Source organism: Xiphophorus couchianus, chromosome 13 (assembly GCF_001444195.1).
Source record: "Xiphophorus couchianus chromosome 13, X_couchianus-1.0, whole genome shotgun sequence".
Classification (NCBI taxonomy): Eukaryota; Metazoa; Chordata; class Actinopteri; order Cyprinodontiformes; family Poeciliidae; genus Xiphophorus; species Xiphophorus couchianus.
The window spans coordinates 16,439,713-16,463,075 of record NC_040240.1 but is presented as its reverse complement, the minus strand read 5'-3'; the positions used below and the strand labels follow the sequence as shown (position 1 = coordinate 16,463,075).

Sequence of the window (23,363 nt, the reverse complement as noted above, 5' to 3'; positions counted from 1 at the left end):
AAAATGTTAAGTCTATGTATGTTTTTTTAAAAAGCACTATACATTCTTACAGACTGCTTAAGTTACAAGACAATTGCAAGGTTTTTGCAATGTGCATTTTCCAGAGATAAATGAAGTTCAAGGAGAAAATGTCTTTGTTTTCTTTCTTCTTCTCAATTTTTCGATTATGTTCTTGGTCAAGTACAGCCTAATGAACAACCATTGCATTTTGTTTTCCATACTTACTGCATTTATTGGAGATGAGACGTTGAAACTGTTCTTTTTCAGAGCCAGATATTTTTTTTGCTGAACAAATGGCAAATCTCAGAGTACCTTACCTTACATTGAGAAAATTGGAAAATGAAGATATGAAATGGGAACTGTAGTGGATTTGAGTCCTTATTACTGTAACAAAGGAAGTAACTTGACAGATTTTTCCTTTCAGACAGCTGTTCAAAAGTTCTGCTCCTGTTCAGACAGAAATGTAACTTTCAATTTTGTATTCTCTGCAAACACGAGTGACAAAGTTCAACTAAACAATGACTCAGAAACTAAGATCATGTCAGACCTCTTTGATGGCTAAAATTTATTTTAAAATTAAATACATTAACAAGTTATTTCAGTTATATTGTTGTGCTGCTTATGTAATGACAGCATTCTTCTTGAGAAATATGTAAATGTGTTGGCTGTTACAACCTGCACACAACTGTGCAGGGATGAATGCCAGCTGGATTTAGGTGTGGACTTTGACTGGACCATCCTAAATCATGGGGTATGTTTTGATCCAAATCATTCTATTATGATTAGGATCACTATGCTGCTGGAGACACATTTAATAGACTATTACATCAGACCAATAAGAAAATGAGAGATTAATAGAAAAATATATTTACTACTTATTATGAGGTTCTTATTTTCAAAACGTACTTTCAATCTGACAAACAAGCCTCATAAGCACACATTGTTATTTATGGACTATGACTATAATTTATTTAAAGACTCCAGTTCCAACAAATACATTGTATTCTGACAATCTTGCTAGCAAGTAACTGCCAACAGGTTGTTAAACTAGGAACAAGCAACAGCAAAGTCTCTGTTCAAAGTCAATTTCATGTTAGTTATAAAAATTTATTCCATTTAAATTGTTTCTCACCATAACGAGAACAAAACAGGTATTAGCCTTTTATATCTATATAGCATTTTCAAAATTATTGGCTTCTTGGTAAAAATGTATAAAATATTTAAACTAATTGATCTTGTTTGTAGCAGCGGCAATCCAGCTTTAATTTGAGCACATTTATTGAGCATTTCACAACTGTTACGACATGCCAAGAGCTCCACATCTGGGCAACAGAGCCGATATTCCACAGCAACTTGTCCTTACATGTAATCACAGCTGTGAGATCAGACAAAAGCTCAAGTTGTTCAACTGTAACAACACTGACATTCATAAGATATTAAAACGTACAAATCATTCACAGAAAATAATTATGAAAATGTTCTCTCAAATCTGATTAAAAGTTAGCATTTTATATGTGAAGGGAAGACTGTTGCACTATTTCTGCTTGATCCTTTTTTTTAAAAACTTGAACAAAACTTTAAGTGACTGGTCTGGAAGCATAAATGTAATCAACAAGGCTCTCTCATGTTTGGTTTTAGCAACAACTAAAAATTATAAACTAAAATTTCTCATAAATGACAAATTTTTCAAAAACAAGTGATCTCAGATACAGTTATTTTATTAATACAACTTTAGATGACATGAACAAAATAAAAGGAGACAAGAAAGTATCACATCTAGGTGGTCTTCCTGTGGCTGCAGGGGAGAAAACAACCACAACTTGGTAACACCAGAAATTACTGAGTGTGGATAAATGCTCATATTTCACAGCTTAGATGAAACAAGAAAGTTGCAGAAAAACATCAGCCTTTTTTCCCAGATGAATGAACATCTAAAAATTTTCTTCAATTTGCTTTCGACCATTCCTATCAGATGTAACACCTAGCTAGTGTTTGTGTAGCGATTCTCTTGTCATCCCTGGATGTTTGAATGTGTCGTCCTTTTTCAACACATTCAATCTCCCTAGCAACCGAGCCAGGGGTCCTCTCTGTTTGTCCTGGAAATAAAAGCAATCTTTCGTGCCATTTCCATGTGGTAAATGCGCCTGCAGTTCTCAAAGCTTTTCCGCCGTCGCTCTCGGCAGGGCTTCTCGAAGTAGCGTTTGCGCTTCACTGCGTCGATGATCCCATCCTGGGTTAGGATTCTGGGGAATGTCGAGAAAAAAAGGGTGGAACAGCTAAGTGAGGAAACACTAAATTCAAAGCAAGGAGCTCTGGAAAGGGATGCTGTCAGTTTCCAGTTTCTGCACTTCCCAGGTGGCACAATTGTCCACCATGAAACAATCTCTTTAAAATAAATCTAACTTACACATTTTAATGTATACTATACTTACTCAGACATTTTGGAAACAAGTATGGTGGTTAAGAATCTATTATGTGTGTGGGCCTGTTTTCCCTTCCAAATAAGCTTTTGTTACATGCAGAATAGATTACTGGTCTTCATGAAAATCCTGGCAAAACTACCACAAAATGCAAATGTCTTTGCATTTATAAATTATTTTAAGGCTTGTATAATGTTCTTACTGTGGCTTTCACCTTTGTAATAGCCTTTCTAAACACCTGAGAGAATAAGGATGAAGGAATAACTTAAATTTAAATAATTGTATTTAGTATACTTCACTATTTTTGTTTTATTGCAGTTAAATTTGATGTGCGTTGTTTGAATGACATAAAAGTATAGTTTATTTACTTCCTAATTTTCATTATTTTAAATCAAATGTCTTGACAGCATAATTAACAACTGTCCAACGACATACTTAGCTCAATAGATTTGTGCGTGTGTGTTCTTATTGGCTTCTCTAGTTTGAAGAACTTCCTGCTGCCCTCTTTGTTCATAAACAGTACTCCATAAATAGTTTGTCCCTATAAATTAGAGTATTTTTGGAAACCAGGAAACAGACACATTTCAAACCCCTTGTCAAATATATTTAAAGTTATTTATTGATCTTGCGTAACAAAACGGAAAGAAATCCCAAAATGTGTCGCCTTTCCTGCGCAGTCGCACTCTGTGACATTGAACTCATAGCTCGCGCTAACCTGGCTAGCATTAGCGTTCTGTTCCCATGACGACAGCTAAACTAATAATGAAATTAACACGAATTTGTGAATTTAACCTGTTCAAGGTCTTGTACGCGGTATCGACATTGCCATCTTGGACCATCACCGTCCGAGCTATGAAACGAAGGTGCCGCGCCATGATGAGGCAGGAGCTTCACTAATTTGTTTCCGGAGTGCAACGACTAACTGGGAAAGGTTCCGGATTCAAGAGTGCGGGATTAAACAATCGCTAGGTGGCGCGTCACTCAAATGACCTCCCTATTTGAGTGATATTAATATAAAAACTCGCAATTCTAGTATTATGTGGCTAGGTACTTCTGTTTTACACAATATTTACTCAATAATTACTCAATATTTTTGAAAAAAGTATGATTTGTAAAGTTTGTGTTTTTGAATCTATTCAGACCGTTTTTCCAGTATAAAATGTCAACATAGATGTTAAGAAAACATACTGACTTGTATGTATGTATTAAAGATTACTGTGAGTTTATACAAAATACAATGACTGACGGAGTATTGAATGATGTTGTTACCATAGTAACAAGCAGAAGGATTAGATTAAGCTATTTGTTTCCAGTGGAATATGTTTATCCATATTTTCAGACAGACTGCCAGTAAATTGTATTTCATTTCACCCATAAAATGCATACATTGACGAGTCTGTTTGTGATTCTTTTTCTCTCACACTCTCTCTGCCAGGACTGTTTCATCAGTTCTGGATCAGATGGGACGCCTGGAAACATGAGGCACACCATTCACCTCCCAAAAGGACTCATGATATCATCTATTCAGGTTGGGTAAGCTTCTCTCCAAGTGGCAGCAACATGGAGATACAGTATAATCCTGTTCGATTGAAACTATTCTTAAATGCTGAGCTTCTTAAAAATAAAAAATAAATAAAAATAAATAAAAACAGGGTGGGGGGAGGGAGCACATAAAACACTCACCAAATTGAACAAACATGGCATCACTACCTAAACTGGGACTGGGAAAATACAACTGTGGAAGCTTTGAGTTTAGAAGAAGATGGGGATAATGGGCTTGATGATACACTAACACTGGACACTGGAGCGTTTCTATGACAACAAATCTGGCCAAATCTGTGCTTCCCTCATAGTGATCTTCTATTTTCATAGACTATAATAACAAGCTGCTAATCAGAACAGATCTAAGTAATGTGTACAGAGTGGGACTAAATCTGTAGTTAACAGAGGAGGAAGTCAAGATTTGAAGCCTTTAATTTACCTAATTTTTCATATGTATTCTTTTAATAACACAAAGAGACAAAATATCTAATAAGACATTTGACACCAATGTAAAGTCTAGACTGAAGACACTTTGTTTTTGTAAAGCAATATTATGAAGAGGATGCTCAGGGTTGTCCGTACTTTTTTGATTTTATGAAAAATTCTTCTTTGCACAATAACCTTCACATATATATGTATATATTTGAATGGCTCTCAAAAGTTTTTAAAATCAAGAAACTGAGATCATCATAAATTTTTTAAAAAACCTTTTCCATACATAATACAGCATTTATCTTGTACACTTCAAACAATAATCAAATAAGAAGGGAGAAAATAAAGAAGATATTTTTATTACTTTGTTGGAACACCATTTGATTTAATTTCAAAATTCAAACTTCTTTCGCCATAGTGGAAATTATTTATTATTTTTCTCAAACTTTTGCAAACGTTCTCAAAATCTATCAGATTATAAGAACTTCTGTTGTACACAGCATTTTCAGGAAATGGCAGAGATTTTTTTAGGTTTTGTCCTGGATTCAAGCTGGTAACTTAATTTTTTTCTCATCAAGTTATTCTTTTGATGGTGTTTGGACACACTGTGACACTGAAAAATAACATATCTCATGTTCAGCTTTTAGCAGACACCTGAAGTATTTTGCACTGGTATTTTAGAACTGTTCATAACTTCGTTGGTCAATGAAATCCAGTTAGCCTCATCTTAACTGATCAAATTTTAAATGACAAAATACACATGTCCAAATGTTTTATCTATGTGGATAAAAACAGGACTTAGAGGAGAAAAAGTTGACTCTGTATCCATTTAAATGATGTAAGGAGGGACAGTTAAGATGTCAACAAACGACAGCAGCTGCTTTTGTTTCTGGTAAGTAACTCTTGTTTTTATTGAGTGTGTGTACAACTGCTGGCTGCAAAGTGTTTGTCTCCTGGGGAACAATAAAACCCCTTTGAAATGTAAAGCCTTTGTAGAACCTAAAGCACATGTTAAAAACCTCTGATGCACATTACTGTGCAATTGTCAAAAGTTACCACTCATTTTTTCTAATTTACCTTTTTAGTAATTTAATGATTGTTTCTGTTTGTGTTGATTCCTGCAACTATGAAAATAAATTTATTTTCCTCTCAAACATCAGTGACAGTGATAGTTTATTATAGTCAATAAATTAGATTAAACTTTTTAGGTAATTATAACAAAGAGCTCGATGAACTTCAACTTAACCATCTGCTTTGCAAAATTTTTGTGCAAAACTGTAAGTGTAAGATTTTTTTTATAACTTAAAAAGTACAATTTGTGTACTTGTCCTTAATGATTTCAAGAGGTGTAAGTGTTGTTTTGTATTTGAGAAAGACTGAAAAGAAAAATCTAATAGGATTTTTCTTTTTGATTTCAACTTCACAGTTGCAAGGCTACACCAAAAATATCTCCATAAATTTTTCCCTAATATTTTTTAGATTTGCATTCCACAGAACAAAAACTGTCAATCTGTGAATACTGAACTACGAATAGTTGTAGTTCTGCAACAGTCGTGCTTCAAAATGCTCACTATAATTGTAAAAAAAAAAAAAAAAAAAAAAAACTGGAATTCATTTGGTTCTTGGAACTCTATTTTAGACCGAAGATGCTTGGAAAGAATAAATAGACTTACCAGATGTCAAATGTGTGCCATTTTTCTAAGAGTTATTCCGCATCAAACAAGTTTTAGCAACAAACATTGGGCCACTTTTCAAGTCATATATAGACACTCCTATCTTTGGTTAATTTCTAGCCCATTTTTATATGGAGACCATATGGAAATGTTGGCTGATTTATGATATTTTAAAGCCACAGTTGATGTTTCACTGTCAGAATTGGGCTCCTGACCCCAGCTTTGGGGTCAGGAGCCCAAAGCTGCTTTGAGGGCTACAAATGCCCTCAGTCAAAGGGCATTTGTAGCCCTTTGACTGAATTTGCGCAGTCCCCAAACTGCAATTCAAGAATAACAACTAATTGTCCTGTCCAGTTTGAGTACTTGATGTAAATGGAGAATTTTTATTTGTAATAAGGGCAAAATTATTACTGACATATGTTTTTTAAAAAGGGAAAACGCTAAAAACAACACAAAGTATTTGTCTTTTTATAATCAAGTAAATTATAAGTAGAAACATGTTTATCCAGAGACTTTTACAGAAAAGCCGACTTTAACTGCAGCCAAACCAGTTTTTAATCTGATTTATTAAACTTGGCTAAATATTGGCTAAATTATGTCACATTTTAAAAGAAAGTAACCCCAATCTCTTTTTTTATACTTGGAATAAATTTGTTCAGTCGAGCCAAAAACAAAGTGAAAACTAGATGCTTTTCTTTTCTTTCTTTACAAAATCTCTTTAAAATTTTTTTTTGGATCTACAATCAATAACATAAAAAGGACAACTTTATTTGCTTGATTTTAGGGACTTTTTAGTATTATTTTAGTACTTTTGATCCAACAGTTTTGGCCCATGCGATAAAAGGTTTGATCTATCTGATCTATCTCCTGTTGCAGTGATGCCACCTGCTGGACATCTTATCTTTTGCTCTTCCAACGTTCCCACTTCCCAGCCTGCAGAACAAAACCTTCACACCGGATCTGATTTCACATTCCAGCTCTTCAACATTGCACTGTTAATTTTCCCCGTTTCTCCTTTCACGAGTAATGTCTAAATGTGGAGTTCTCATTTGTGCCTTGCGTGAACACGGCTATTGACATTGCACCATCCATCCAATAAAAGAAATAAAACAATTAGCACATTTCCTAGCTGTAAATCAGCATCAAAGGTCTTACTGGAAGTGCATTTTTCCAGCTCGTATCCAAATCTTTCACCACTCTGCAAGAGGTGGAGGGTGTAGTTGGGCTCTGGAGGGTTTGGGGGGAAGTCCCTCCCCACCAGCGGTCTCTGCATTGGCTGGGTCAGCATCAGATTCCACCGAGCCGAGGGGCCAATGAATGGAGGCGCAGATGCAAGCGGAGGAGACGGCTTTTTAGGAACAGACTCACACAGAGCGGAGTGCTCACAATCAGACTGCTGCTCTAATCTGCACCGAAATGGAGAACAAAGTGACAGATTTCTCTGGAAAATGGAAAATGAAGTCATCGGAAAACTTCGAGGAGCTTTTGAAAGCTCTGGGTGAGTTATTAGTTATTAAATTTTGTTATTGTGACGCATTGCTCTGTAATTTGGATAAGCTTTCAAAACCTGCATGCTCACAACTACGGAACTATCAAGTTGCAAGCTTTGTTCACGTTTTTAATGCTGCTGATTATTCATTAATTGTTTTCCAGTTCAACCCTACATGTGCAAATTTTAAACCACCCCTATTTTCCCTATACGTTGTTTCCATCTTACCAATTTTTTTTGAAAACCTATGAATCTGATCTTTAGTTCGCAGTTTTCAATGTTTTCTGAAGTTCTTCTAAAGTTTCTTCGTTTTCTTTCTTGCAGTGAAAATGAGCCAAAGACCTCTAGAAAATTTGGTAAACTCAAGATTCTTTTAAGGCATTGCTTTAAAATCTGTACAAGAAAATTGATGACTCTCATTGCAAACAAAATTAAGCGACCCTTTCGTGAATTTTAATTGTAGAAAATCCACCGGGCTTTGAAGTGAACAAAAATCAAGTGTTAAGGTATCTCTTATCTTAAGCTTTGAATGTCTTGCCAGAATCCAGGTATATGTCCTCACTGCAGGGGACAAAGGTCGAACGAGGGCCACATTATGGCCTCCGTTAAAAATCTGAAGTCAAATTTCCTGTGGACAAAAGTTAGATTAAACTCATCTAAAGCAGCGTCCTCCTCATGTGGTTGTAATTACAGCCAATGTAAACTGAACTAAGCCTTAACATGGGCCCCAGCAGCCAGCCAACGCTGAGCCTGACTTTCCTTCTTCGTCTCCCTAAGGCCCCGGGGCAATTCTGAGCTTTTTGTGTGTGTGTGTGTGTGAGTGAGTAGGTTACCTCCTCTAAGTACCAAAGCATGAGCAAATATGGTCTAAACTGAATCAGATATCAGAGTTGTCTTGATCCCTCTGAAGTGAGGCCAACTCACATGAATGAGGCAGACGATTAGGTGTCTTTTTCATCATTAGACAGCTAAAAAACAAACTGAACAATTTGAGAATGTTCTGTATTGATACATTTTAATCAACATGAGTAAATACAAAAATATTTTTTATTTTTTGGAGGGGGGAAAACTATTCAGAATAGCCAAGTAAAAAGTGAATTTCCTCCACTTGCTAACTCTTGTATTAACTACACTGCAAAAAACATAAAATCTTACCAAGAACATTGTCTAGTTTCTGGTGAAAATATCTTAGTACACTTGAAATAAAACAAAACCATTGTACAAAGAGCTTTTCAGCAAAATACAGCAGCTAACTCTTGAATATTGCTTAAAAAAAAAAAAAGTACTAGTTCCACTGGTAAATAATTTCACTTATAACATGTAAAAAATGTCTTAAGTGAAACAATTCAAATGACTTTATTGATCCCAGAGGAGTCCCATTTCATTTAATTTTTATTATCAGTATATGCAATGATAAACATTTGATCAATATCAACAGTAGATATGTCCGATAGAATGTTCACTGTACTCTGATCCAGAACCGCACAGCATTCTGGGGGTGGTAGGCAGAGGAAAGGGAAAAACTTTATCTGCTCAATCTCTCATAGCTAGTCAAGCAAGGTTGGTGGAATCAACTAACTCACTCTGTGGTTACCTAGCAACGTGTGGTTACCTAGCGACGACATGTTGAGTAACTTGCCCAGAAGCATTTTAAGGTTTCACCACAGTGCCTCATAACTGCTTAAAATAAAAAACAATGGAGTGGAGTGAAAACTTTGGAAAAAACAGGAAAGATCACATCACTAGTTTACCAGTACTTTAGGTATTTAGAACAAAAAACTAATCAATAACTATTGCTATCAACTGATATGAAATGCTTATTGCGAAAAGTTTTTTAGCCATATCGGCCCAGTCCTACTTTTTTTTATAATAGTCTCTTATTGTAAAATATCTAAAGGTCATATGAACTTTGAGGCCTTTTTCACACTTTTTGCCTCAGTGTTTCCTCATTGTGGTTGGCGTAGATGTTTCTATGTCGCTCCATTGACTAGTTTTAGATTGACATTATAGATTCCTACTAGTGCCCACCAATTTAAAACAGGCTAGTGAAATCCAGGAAACATCCCAAACATTCTGGCTAAAACAACTAGTCCAAACCCATCTGAGGCTTTAAAGGCTTGTATTAGTCATCTGTGGATGCTCTTACAACAGCTTTAGTTCGCCAATGCATATCTCACTCTGGTTTCTAGGCTTCCATCTGGGGTACAGTAGGTTGTGTATTTGCACAAGAATTAAACCAGAATGTTCCCAACGTTATGCCAAGAACGTGATTTTTCTACAGAGAACCGAACACAAACACTTTCTGATGATGACATTTGGTAAACATCCTCAACACAGCCTCACATTTTCAAGGATATGCAATTCTTTTTGCTTTTGCATCAACATTCCCAGGTTTTTCTCATTTTGTTTCATACAGAATTCTTTGTCGGACCTTTAAGGTGCTGGAATATCTTGTTTGCATTAAACCGGGGAGGTAAACATCATTTTGTTTTTCCTAGAAAGAACATCTGTTACCTTCACCAAAGTGAAAAAAAAATTGGGAGAAACCAACCCTCTTTTCTCTTTGCACAGTATTGTTTTATTGCTGTTTCTGTAATTTGTGGCACATTGAAATATACCAGATGTTCTGCCTTGTTCCTATTTAGCACAAATTATGGAGACTAAAAAGTCTTTTCGAAGCAGATGATTGATTTTAAGAGGTTCAGTTTTGGTTTTGGTTCATTCTGAGTAATAAATCACAAATGATTATTTCCCTTTGCTGCTAGCAGTTGCAAAAAAACATTCAGAAATTATGCAAGATCACACGTCATTATGGGAACAACCAAACCCTGAGAGGCAGACATTGTGAAATTTATTTTGTTGTTGCTTTATCAAAGCGTCTATTGACTCCCAAAATATCAGATAGCATGGTTTCATTGAGCCCAGGGCAAGAAGGAAAATTCCATCCATTCTTTGCTCAGTGCTTTATTACCACATGATGCTTTTATATGTGCTAAACTTTCAGAAAACAGAACTGAAGGCAGCTACTGATTCATTCTGATGGGTTATTTACCAGAATAACTTTGAAAACCACTGGCATGCACAGCTGTGATTATACATTATGGACCACAGCTTCCAGTTTGACTTTAGCTCTATGTGTAACCCTCCTATGTTCGTCCAATAGGTCGACTTCACGACAGACACATTCAGGTTCGACGTATTTATTCTAGGAAAAGATAAAATCAAGTTGGTGGTTAACATCAGTCCAGCAGCTTCTGCCCCACAGTAACAAACAGCAACAGAAAAAAGTTGGAGGAGCTGTCGGTTACTGGTTACTACGGTAACCACCAACTGTCAAGGGCGACATAACAGAATTTTCAGTTCAGTTCACTTTATTTTGGCAAATTATCAACATTAAACACAGGAGACAAAAACAATAGTTATAAACAAACTCATAATTTACCATAAAAGGATTAGGCTGAAGCCAGAGCTTACACTTGCCTACCCCGTTCATATACTTAGCAACCTACCATTATAAAATATATCTTCTGTCCATACACACAAACACGCACGTATATACATGTACAGTACAGAAGCCTGCAGAGAGCGGGGGAGCCGAGCAAGATGGCGGCGTGAGTGGTCGTTCTTTGCAAGCTCTCCCGAGATTGTCTGGATAGGGAGCTGTTATTGCTGCTTTAACGCAGGGAAGCATTTACTCTGAGACCTGCGTTAAATATTGTGCTTAAAGCTGCTTAAAAAAGACGTCCTGAAAATTTCAAAGAATGGCTGCAAGTGGTAGGCTAAGCGCAAATCCGTCAGCACATAAAATACACCAACTAAGATGTCGGCTAAAAGTCACACATCGACGGAAGTCACAAATCGCTGAAAATATCATAGCAACTTTAAAGTTGTATATATATAAATATATATATACGTACATGTACAGAGACAGGAAGAGGTAGATATATATAGATTGATTGATTGATATCCATATGTAGATATCTCTCTCTATATATAGATATCTACATATACATTTATATACATTTATAGAGACACAGACAGATTTACCTATAGATATAGATAGATATATAGATAGATAGATAGATAGATAGATAGATAGATAGATAGATAGATATGTCTATATATATAATTAAATTTAGATATAGATATATATATCTTGCCCAGAAAGATAAATAATTTTCAAATTTTTTTTCCAATTTGTATAGGTTTAGACTTCTAAAAGGCTTTTTTTGTTCCATGTTGTTTACATTTTCTTTTTCCAATTCTCCCTTTAATTAATAAATGTGGTTGTCTTATTTTCTGTTTAGAATTAGAAATAAAAATCTTACAATGAATGAACATGAGTACTGATGTTGAACGTGGGGGAAGCTGGAGCACCCGGAGTGAACCCACACCTACACGGGGAGACGTTTCCCACCGTGCAGTCCTAGCTTTTTAATATTAAAATGTCCAATTAACAACAACAGTAGCTCTTTTTCCAATTAGCGCCAATCACCCAACCAACACATGGCCCCACCCCCCTTTTAAATCGAACATACTGGAGACATAAATTGATGTCTACGCTGGATGGACGTTACTTCTGTCTTTGAACTGGCGCAGACATGATGGAGTTAAAGCCTTTTTGATTAGCCTCCACAGAGAAATCTTTTTCATGGGGCTCTCTTCTTGTTCAGAGACGTTGTTCTGCTCCGCTGACTCTTCAGCTGCTTGAGTCTCTGATTCCTGAGTTGTTGTTTGGATTCCATCTTCGTTTAATGCAACCTTTATCTGTGGAGGCGATGTTCTCTGTTTTTCTATGAGACCACTCTCCCCTTCTGTGCAAACTACAGGAACTCTACCTGTTACGTCTTCTGAGACTTTGCAAGGTTTTGTCTCTATTTGCTCAGAAGCTGTCTGTGGGATCTCTGGTATTTCTATATCTGTTTTTGGTGTCTTAGTGTTTTGGATCAAGTTTTGATCAGTCTCTATTGGGTTACAATGGCTTCTAGTTCAGTTTTCATTGCCGTCTTTCTCTTTTTCATACATTTTGATTTAGTCAATGGCCTTTTCTCATCTGGCTGATCCCCATTCTGTTGTATTTCAGGGACCATTTCGTCTTCAGTTGCCTGCTGTAGTTCACCAATCACTGTTTCATTTCTATGAACCTCAGTTATGATGGAGGCTGTATGATCCCCCACTATTTCGGAAAAGAAGTTTTCCGGTATTGAAACTCCATCTTGTTCAGTGTCTTCCACAGAAACTTTATCATTGTTGAGGGTCTCCAGCACACAGGCAGCTTTCATTGCTGCCTTTCTTTTGTTATTGCGTTTATATTTCTTTGATGGTTTTTTGTCATCTTGCTGGTCCCCACTTAGTTGGGTTTCAGAGACTGTTTCTTCTTCATTGATCTGCTCTACTTTAGCGATCTCTGTTTCAATCAGATGAATGTACGTTTTAATGGAGGCTATATGATTCACAACTGTTCCTAGTATGGAAACTTCCTATAGTTCACCGTTTTCATTGTTGAGGGTCTCCAGTTCACAGGCAGCTTTCATTGCTGACTCTGTCCTGTTCTTACCTGTAGATCTCTTCAATACGTTGGTCTGCCGATCATGATGCCCATTCAGTTGTGTTTCAGAGGGCTGTTTTTTTTTATCAATAAAGAGAGCTCAGTTTGTGTCGAAATTGTTTGATAAACTGGTTTTAATGGATAACTGGTTTCCAGCACATCCATCTCAGTTTGGGTTGAAGTTGTTCGACTGACTGGTTTTACTGGATAGCTGGTTTCCTGTAGATCCATCTCAGTTTGCGTTGAAGCAGATTGATAATTTGCTGTTTTCTGCTTTGGGATTTCTTGCCAATCTGTCTGAGTCTGAACAGAAACCATTGACTTCTTGCTTTGTCTGCTCTCTGAGAGTCCTTTCCTTGCCAGATCTTGCTGCTGTCTAAGTTTAGCATTTAGTTTTTTATTTGTATCAAACATCTCATCAAGCTGTTTCATTAAATATTTCTGCATTTCGTTGTTCGACGGTTTCAAGTTACAACTGGTTTCCAGCACATCCATCTCTGTTTGCGTTGAAGTTGTTCGACTGACTGGTTTTAATGAATAGCTGGTTTCCTGTCCATCCATCTCTGTTTGTACTGAAGCAGATTGATAATTTACTGTTTTCTCCTTTGGGCTGTCTTGTGAATCTCTCTGAATTTGAACAGAAACCATTGAATTCTTGCTTTGTCTGCTCTCTGACAGTAGTTTCCTCACCAGCTCTTGCTGCTGTCTAAGTTTAGCACTTAGTTTTTTATTTGTATTGAGCATCTCATCAAGCTCTGTCATTAAGTATTTCTGCATTTCTTTGTATTTCAATTCAGTCTCCTTAAATCTGGCAAGACACGAACAGTTTGCTTGACTTGTCTTTTCAGAAGAGTGGGGCAGATTTTGAATTTCATTTAAACACCCTCTTTGAACATTTTCTGCTGTCTGATCATCAGGAACCTCAGTTAAATTGTTTGTCTGGATGTTGTCCTTGGGCTTAACCGTAGATGGACTTTTCTTGCCTTTTTGATCCAGTGTCTCCAGCGCTTTGGCGATCAATTCATTTTCAGTCACCAGTGAAACGTCCTGCGGTTCGGTATTTTCAGCAGAAACCTTAAGCTCTTGCTGCTCCAACCAGACTGCAAATGGCACCTTCTTCTTCTTGCGCTTGAGCGAATTGGGTGGCTGTAATTCCCTTTCGACAATGTTGTCGGATGCAACGTCTTCGACTCTAGGTTGGTTGGAATCCATTGTAATCTTTGCTTGTTTCAGGTTCTAAGTTAAAATCACTTCTCTAGAAACTCGGTAAAGATTTCACGTTAAGCTTGATGTAAATCTCCAAACGAAATGTGCACCAAACAAAGTTGAAAGTTTTACTGTGAACTGCTAAATAAATTCTCAAGAGAAACGTGTCAACAATGGCTGCTAATGGCAGCCGGTGAGGCAGCAGCCAGGTGAGCCTCACCTTCGACTGATCAACCTCTAGCTAACTGCCATTCGACGAGAGCAAGTTCCTCCTGTCTGTACGTCGTCAATAAAATGGTTAAAAAAAACATTTCATATATGAACTGCTTTTCCCTAATTTAGCTTATGTACATAATGTACAGTGTTTTTTGTCACCAAACACGTTACACACACAGTGTAACATGTTTCGTGTGCTGAGGAGCGATCAGAAACGGCCGAGAACAGATTAAAGGTGAGGCAGGCAGTTCCCTTGCCTCATGGTAGGGGGCGCTCATGATCCCAGACATTGTGACTCCGCAACTGCAGAGTAAGAGACAGTAACAGCGAGCTAACCATGGAGCTAGCCATACAGTAAAGTCAAGTGCAGCGATATATTTATAGTTTTCTCCTCTTACCACAGCAATCACTTATTAAAAAAGGCAAAATAAACATTAAACCTAAAACCATGTTACTGCAACAGACTGAATGTTCTGCTCTTTGTGTGGGAAATATTTCAGTGTTGTTTTAGGGACGTTGTTGTCAGTTGCTATGGCAACAAGTCTATGTGTAGTACAAACATTTTTTTTTTTACAAACATGATTACACAATACATACATCTACATAACAGTATAAGATTTTAACATTTTACATTTTAAGGCTCTTTTAAAGCTCACCACGAAAGGACATAATTTTAAGTCGTCATTCAATTCATTCCAGAGTTTCTGAAACACATCTGCACTTTACCTGGCTCTTCTCTTTTGCATGTTCAAACATAAACAAACCTCGCAAATTCTATTTATTCTCTCTTAACTTAAATCATTTCTAAATACCAGAAGGAAGACTTTTGTTCAATGCTTTATACATTATTTCTAATATTTTTATATGTACAATATTTTTACATTTGAAAGTATTACTTTGAATAAAGAGTTTATTAGTTGGTTCACGATATCCCACTTTATTAATAAGCCTAATAGATTTTCCTGCCACTTAACTAATATACTGTATAAATGGCTGACCAATAAGCCATTGATAAGGCATAACCAAAGAGGGCTATATATTATATAAACCTTTAACATTTATTAAATTTTTTATTTGATACAATATTCCAATAGTTATTTATAATATCTTCAATATGAGGCTTCCAACTAAGTTTATTGTGTAGAATAATCCCTAAAAGTTTTGTCTTAAACTATATCAATTTCAACTGCATTTATGCATAATTTTACATTATTATAGATCCAATTACCACGGTAAAGAGCAAAGTAACAGAACTTAAAACACCAATAAACGACTGAAGAAGCAACTTCTTGACTAAACAAAATAAATTCAAAGAATAAATAAACACATTTTGACAAACTTCACATGAATGATATTTTACATATTAAAATAAAACCCTGTTACATATATGTGAATCTGTAGGTGTTAATGTGTTCCTGAGGAAGATTGCAGTGGCGGCAGCGTCCAGCCCGGCAGTGGAAATCACCCAGCAAGGAGAAACCCTTTCCATTAAAACATCCACCAGCGTCCGCACCACCAATGTGTCTTTCACCGTGGGTCAGTCCTTCAACGAGGCCACAGTTGATGGACGGCCCTGCACGGTACACGTCTTTTTGCTTCTCATAAAGCATTCCTCTATAAAGTTAATATTGCGTGCATACCAGAATCCGCTCAAGGACAGCGCAATTGGCGGCAGCTCTGCCTAAAAGGTAACATATGGAAATAATTTTGGGTGAAACTCAAGAGTCAGTCTGAGGGTTTTTACAAAGAGATCTGTTCTTCATTTCTTTGTGCTGAATGAGTGATGATCATGGTTCCTGACAGCTTGTAAAGTTTTTTCTCACAGAGAGCGACTAGTAGTCTCAACCATGCCTGATCAAAATTAAGTGTCAAAGAGGCTTTGGGTCAGTTTGTCCCTCTGGTAGCTCATATATTAATGTTTTATTGTCCTGTTTTCTATTTAGTTCTGCCATGAAGATGACCATGTTGTACTAAAACTATTGCATTCTCTGCAAAAACACACAATCTTACCAAGTATTTTCAGTCTTGTTTATCTTAGTGCTCTTGCAATAATAAGACAAAAATAACTTGCAAGTAACTTTTCAACAAGATAATTCCTTAAAGTTGATTAAAAAGTACTACTTCCACTGGATGATTATTTCACAATTTTTTCCAATATTATAAGTTAAATAACCTCCCAATGGAGTTAGCAATTAGTAATAATGAGCTATTATTGACTTAAAACAAGCTTGTTTATATTGTTGAAAAGTTAATTGCAAGTTTTTGAAGCACACTAAGATATTTGCAGGACAAACTAGAGCAAAAATAGAAGATTTTGTATTTTTGCAGTGTATCAGTTCAAATTGCACATATAATTTATTTTAGTGTTAGTCTAAAATTTCCTAGGATTTTGGACTTCATGACCCCCAATCGAACCAACCTAACTATTAGACATCTTCTCCTGGTTTATATTTATAGTACAATTGTACAGTTAACACCAAAATTATTCATATGTTTGGCAGATTTAGATTTGAAATTATGTCAATTTAACCCAGAAGCTTATTTGTGAATGGTAGTAGCAGAGGCATCTTCCAGATGATAATAGAACAATGTCATTTAGGGAAAAAAATGTTTTCCATTTACATTTTATTAAAAATCTGACATATTAGAAATGATTTATACCCTCCTCAATAATAAGTGGAATATCTTTATTGCTATTACAGCAATAAAATTAAATTCAGTTCAAAAGTTTTTTATTAATCCCAGAGAGAAATTAAATGTTGTTATAACTGCAGCTTTATTCAAGGAGTTGTTGTAGCAGCCTGTGTTCCAGCGGTTCTGAAAAAGCCTTGGTCTTAAGACACTCTGTATTACAACTGTTTCATGAAGAGGGTGCTCAGTGTTAGGATAATTATACAAAGCCTGCCTATAATTATTATCTTTAGAAGTAAATTACTTTAAACCTTAGTCTACCAGAGGAATGACTAATTTTGCTTACATTATGTGAGCAGATTAAAGAAAATTCTAGGTTATGAACTTACACACACTGTGTTTCAAAGGTCTGGTTTAAGTTTTTCTTCTCTTTTAAATCCCTGTAGAGTTTTCCAAAGTGGGAGACAGACCGAAAGATTAGCTGTGAACAGACTTTACCAAAAGGTGATGGACTGAAGACTGCGTGGACCAGAGAACTGACTAATGACGGAGAGCTCATACTGGTAATTATTTTGTCTACACCACAAATACTACACAACTTTACAGAGGTAAATAGGAAAACTAGACGCCTAACTACACTTACAACTGTAAGGTAGTATGAATTATTCTATGGTCAGTTATTCGATTGCTTTTAGAGAGCTAAGTTTCTAGTTTTCTACATTTATTTGTTCTGGATTCATACATTTGAAACCAGATATTTATATAAAGTGAACAAAAAGATGTTCTAGTCACAGACTGGGATCTTTCTGCATGGAATTTGTGTAATCTTGCAATTAATGTATGGGTTATTTCAATATGCATGTACCTTAATTTTTGGAGACATGTCCCGTGGTCTCATTAAGCTAAAATCTAAGTGTTTAGTGTGGGAGCATCATGTTGTGAATCTGTTTTGCTGCAGGAGAAAGTGCTGCACTTCACAAAACAGATGGGTTAATAAGAAAAGAACATTATATGGAAATACTTAAGCAAAAAAGGTCCTCTTAATGTGGGCTAAGCGGAAAAAAGCCAGTGTTTTGGAGTGTCACCACAACACCTTCACCTTTGTCCCACTTTAGGGACTGAGAAGGTGGAGGCAAACAAGATGGCCGTCAAACATGACTTTCTTAAAACAGTTTTATCAGGAGGAACGAGCCAAAACACCAGTAAACCACAATGAGAAATTGTTGAAGGATTCTCAAAATGTTTGATACAACTCAGGGAACTTCAAAGGAAATTGTACTATAAAAATTATGAAAAAAATATGTCACAATTTTAGCATTTAGCAAATAGAAATAACCGTAACAATCATAACTGACCTAAAGCAGAAAGACTTTGCCTGATTTAATTCCAGACAAAAAGAAAAGGGTGTTACATGTCTTTTTATACTATGTACATCTGATTTCAACTATATGTTTCTAAGATTACCAATATGTCAAACAAAAAGCATCAAAAGTTACTGCTAGGGTATGGTGTTAAAGAAAACACTGTGTGAAATTATACAGTTTCTACTACAACTTGGCAACTTAGGCCATATACTCAGATTTTCTTTGTATTTTAAATAATACATTAAACAACTATGTAAAGAAAGTCTCAGAAGTGAAACCCTTTGCTCTTCCTGTCTGTTGTCTTTTAGACGATGACTGCTGGGGACGTTGTCTGCACCAGAGTTTATGAAAGGGAATGAGGACATTTTTACTGAGTACTGTCATATAATACTTCTGTTGGCGTTTCATGCAAGGTTTCCATTTACTCGGCTTGGTTTCTTCATCCTCATCATCCTCCCAACCACTGAGTCCTGGTCAAGTCTTTCCCAACCAATGAACTGGACAGAAAGGCAAGAAACTGCTTTTAACATGAATATTTTCTCCTATTGTATGGTTTAATCATGATATGCATTCCATTTCATTTCTTTATCCCTGTACCTTTATTCTTATGAATTTTAATAAACAATTTTATATGATTTTTAATGTTTACTGATTTTTTTTTTTAGTTTTTGCTGCTGCTGTTGCACCTTCGTCACTTGTTTCCTTATAACTTGTCATTGCTACCCTTTTTTTTTTTTTAAATCTCCAGAGGCGTTTTTCTTCTCATTTCCATACCGTGTCCTCTGTGCGCCCTCTGTCATCAAAGCTGACTACAATATGCACTTGATTAGTACCAAAAACTCCCGAGGATGGTTCATATTTTCTAAACTTTGCAACAAGACACTTGGCACAGGCAAGGGGAAAACAGGGAGTGGAAAGGAAAATGAGCAAGCGAAGGAGAGAGGGTGGCCATGAGAAAATTAAATCACTGCATCTGGAGTGGTTATGCTTGCTCTGTAACAAGAAAGTATTCAGTGAACTCTTTTTCGCTCTACTCTCTGATTTTTCACACAAGTATGAGGAGTTATTAGGCCTCCTCATACACATACCTCAGAGTTAGACTCGTTTTGGATAACATAAACGCAAATATTTGCCTAATTAGAGGTTAAATTGTAGATCTAACAACTCTAACAGTCCTTAATTTTCAGACAAACTCTTCGCCTTTTATGAAAAATTAGCCTCGGGGGTCTATCCGGCACTTCCTGATTGGAGGACTGCAACGGTTCACAGGCAGTGATGGTTTTTCCAGGTTTTTAAACGGCATGCAGACCAACTCCCCTGTGTTCTGTTTCCCGAGAATGTGCACACAAAATGCTGAGAAAGCAGCCAGAGCTCACAGCCTCCTTCAAGCTGAATATTCTCAGAAACATCAGTGGTTAGATGTGTTTGCTTGACTGTCTCCAACGCCGCTCTGACTGAACATTCGATCCAGGTAAAATACATCTGTGTTATTGTGTGATCTCTTTCAAGAGTCTGAGATTATTAATGAGGCTGAAAGGGAGAAAAAAGTTACAAAGCAAAACTCTGCATGTGCTGGACTTTGTTTGCGATCACTGCAACGCATGGCAATCATGAATTTCTTTGGTTCGATACAATAAAATCCAAGATGATGTGATTTGCAAGTGGCTCTTTGGACCTTCCAGAATGACTCTTAATAATTTTGGCTAAAAATGAAAAGGCACTAGTTAATGTTTTTAAATGCAGATATAATAGCAAACTTTTTAAAGAACTTTTCAAACTTTTTTCTGCAATATTTGCCCCGATTTACCACAAAGAAAGACATTAAAAATACCAGTGATATGTTTTAAGCTTTCAGTGTCAATAGATTTGAATAGTTTTTTTTTTTCCTTTTGTTTATCTTTACTTTAAGTCCTGATAAAATATAAATAAAATGCTGGTTCTTTAAAATGACAGGACATTTCTTAATATATATATATTTTTGTAAAAAAAAAAAAAATAGCAACTTTTCTTGGATCAGACTGAAAAAGAAGGACATCTTGGTTCTTCTGGCCTTGGGTAAGCCAACAATGAGTAAAGGGTGGATTTATAGATGGCATATTGTTATTTTGCAGTGTCCATTTCTTTTCATTGCCATCTGCAAATATCCTGCTGCTCCAATAAAACTGAAAAGAAAACTCTTCTGCCAACTCCAGTATCACTGTTTCTGCTGCTGTACATACAAAACCGTTTGTGAAAGTTGTAGCTTGTAGTCTTGAAACTGAGTAAAAACACCTAACCCAGCAGTTTTCTTTCAACTAGAACTCTCTTAGCTCGTCATTCCAAGATTTAAGCTCTTAGGTCTGACACACAAACTGTCATCATTCTCTTCTTCGGTGAGATAACGTTTATTAATGCATGTTAACCTAAATGTTTGTAAGCAGTTGTAGGAAATCAGAGTACTCGCGGAAAATCAAGATGTGCATGGGAAAATCTTAAAAACGAAGCAAAGGAAATTTCTCTGCAGAAATGAAACTCTGAACCTTTTTTTGTACAGAGTAAAAGTGGTAACAGCCACATTGAGAAAGAATGAAATTGCTGTAATTTTCAGGAATAATTTGCATGTTTCTAGCTCAACTTTGTTTTCTTTTTTAAAGTAACAACTACTATGTAGTCAAAAATGTCTTAGAGGTTGTACACCAAACGTACACTAATGAGTTAAGAGTTCAAATGCTTAAAAAAGTATAAATAATCAAATTGTGCAATGCTTTCACAATCTTCACCATCTTCAGCATGTGTCACAGCCAGAAGCTTTGTTGTCACTGAACCCCATATTATTATGTAAGTGCTCATCAAAACCGCAGTACTTGGTGTACAGTGCTGCACTCTGATGTCGGTTTCCTGGTGTTTGCTCAAGAACTGAACCAGCCACATGTGTTCACTCCCCCCAAAAAACTCCAAATACAAAATTCTACTGAAATGACCTCTTTGACAAACGATTGTGTGCCTCAGTGGAGCAGTTTGGAGCTGTTCCTCCTTAGGCGGGTCATTTTCCACACACAACTGTTATGCCAGTTCATTCCTCAGGCAGTGATGTCATGGGGAACTGCTTTGCTCTGTTGGATGAGGTGGAATGCTGCGGTTCCAGGACAACGATTGATTGAGAACCAGATGGACGGATCGGGAAATGTTTAATGACAAAGAGCGTGGTAACCGAGAAACATGAGATCAAACAAACTTTTGACTTCTAATTGTTCATTGGAACAATTGTGATCAAGCTGGGATGAAATGTGAAAAGTGTGAGGTGTATTTGTATATATTATTTTATAACTGCGACTCTTTTGGGTGTATGTCTTATCAGTTTGGTACATCTATAGGCTGAAATATGTCATATTAAGTGAGATTGCATATAGTACATCTAGAAACATTAATTTTTCTCAGATTTGGGCCATTCTAAAACATAAAAACACTTCATTCTCAATCATTTCATTGTAGTTCTGGTTATACGTTGAGTGAGGTTGGGTAGGGGTGAGTTGAGTACTCAAAATTTTTACCTAAGTTAGAGTATCACTACTTTGATGTATTTTTACACAAGTAAAATTAAAAGTCTAAGAAATTACTCAAGTAAGAGTAAAAAAAAAAGTATTTGGTAAAAAAAAAAAGTTACTCAGACACTAAGTAACTGATCGAAACATCAATCATCATTTAATATTTAAAAATTACAGCATCCGACAGAAAAAAACATAAAGTTATGAGGAAGTTTTGGTATTTTAAAGCCCAAAGTGAAAATAATTTATAGAAATAACATAATTGCAAATTCATAAAATCAGGCAAGTGAAACATTAAATTGTTTTTCAACGTAAAACTTAATAAACCTTAACATAAACTGCAGGTGTGTGTCTCTGTCTGGTGAATTTTTGGTTAAAACATGTTTGTTCTTTATTCAGTGAAGTTACTCACTGTGTGTTTATATAGTATCTAGAAATTTCATTCAAGTAAGAGAAATCATATTTCATAATAAAATTACCTAAGTACAATGTAGTAAAAATACTTAATCCCCCACCCCCGCAAAAAAACTAATTACCCAAGTAAATATAACTGAGTAAATGTAAATTGCACTTTGTACTCCATTTTCTAAGTAGAAGACTATAAATTAATTAGGCAATGGATTTTATTTCTGGGGATAAGGGTAAAAGAGGCTCAATGCTATCCACACTTATCAGATCTTAATAAAATAAAAAAATAATAAAAAGAAAAAACTATGTATCGTTTTTCTTTCACATCACATTGATTGATGCATGTGAAGAGATGTCCCATAAGAGGAGAGGTAAATCATATAAGCAGGTTTGAGGATTTGGAACATTTGTAACAAAATCTCATGACCGTCTTCATCCATGTGACCCCATGTGACTTGTCGGAGAAGAAGATTAAAAGAGAGTAGGGCTGATTGTCCGAGGCCAGCAGGGCATGAAATGTGGATAAATGTGCATAAACTGGCTGCTCAACCTGAGATCATGGAGATAATAGATGAGGAGCTATACTGCTTTTCAAAGTTGGTGAGGTTTTTTTTTATCGCAATAACATTTATTCATAAACTGTAAGAACTTATAAAAAGTGTTTAACAGTTTTAAATTAAGAGGCAGAGTTCAATTAAACTGGGTGTTTAAATCTCACTTGTGTCATAAACAATAAGCAATGAACAAGAAGGACATCTACTGGTAAAAGTGATAATTACCTTTTTTGCTATTAATGTAGTTTGACATTTAGGTGTTCTCTTCCTCCTCCTCTGGTAATTATGAGACTATTAGAGTTATGAGTTATTTATAATCATAAATTTCAGATAGCATTACATAATTATTAATAGTT

At 35.9% G+C, this 23,363-nt stretch overlaps 2 protein-coding genes across 2 annotated transcripts; one reads left to right on the top strand and one right to left on the bottom strand.

Annotated features, from left to right (window-relative positions):
* Window positions 1–1,697: 1,697 nt before the first annotated feature.
* On the bottom strand, window positions 1,698–3,356 carry mrps21 (mitochondrial ribosomal protein S21). The gene is made up of 2 exons (XM_028037190.1): window positions 3,213–3,356; window positions 1,698–2,243 (listed from the first exon to the last, which is right to left on the bottom strand). The coding sequence occupies exons 1-2, from the start codon at window positions 3,293–3,295 to the stop codon at window positions 2,063–2,065; spliced, it is 264 nt and encodes an 87-aa protein (XP_027892991.1). The 5' UTR covers window positions 3,296–3,356; the 3' UTR covers window positions 1,698–2,062.
* Window positions 3,357–7,308: 3,952 nt separating this feature from the next.
* On the top strand, window positions 7,309–19,158 carry crabp2b (cellular retinoic acid binding protein 2, b). The gene is made up of 4 exons (XM_028037193.1): window positions 7,309–7,565; window positions 15,928–16,106; window positions 17,604–17,720; window positions 18,830–19,158. The coding sequence occupies exons 1-4, from the start codon at window positions 7,484–7,486 to the stop codon at window positions 18,878–18,880; spliced, it is 429 nt and encodes a 142-aa protein (XP_027892994.1). The 5' UTR covers window positions 7,309–7,483; the 3' UTR covers window positions 18,881–19,158.
* The last annotated feature ends 4,205 nt before the right edge of the window (window positions 19,159–23,363 follow it).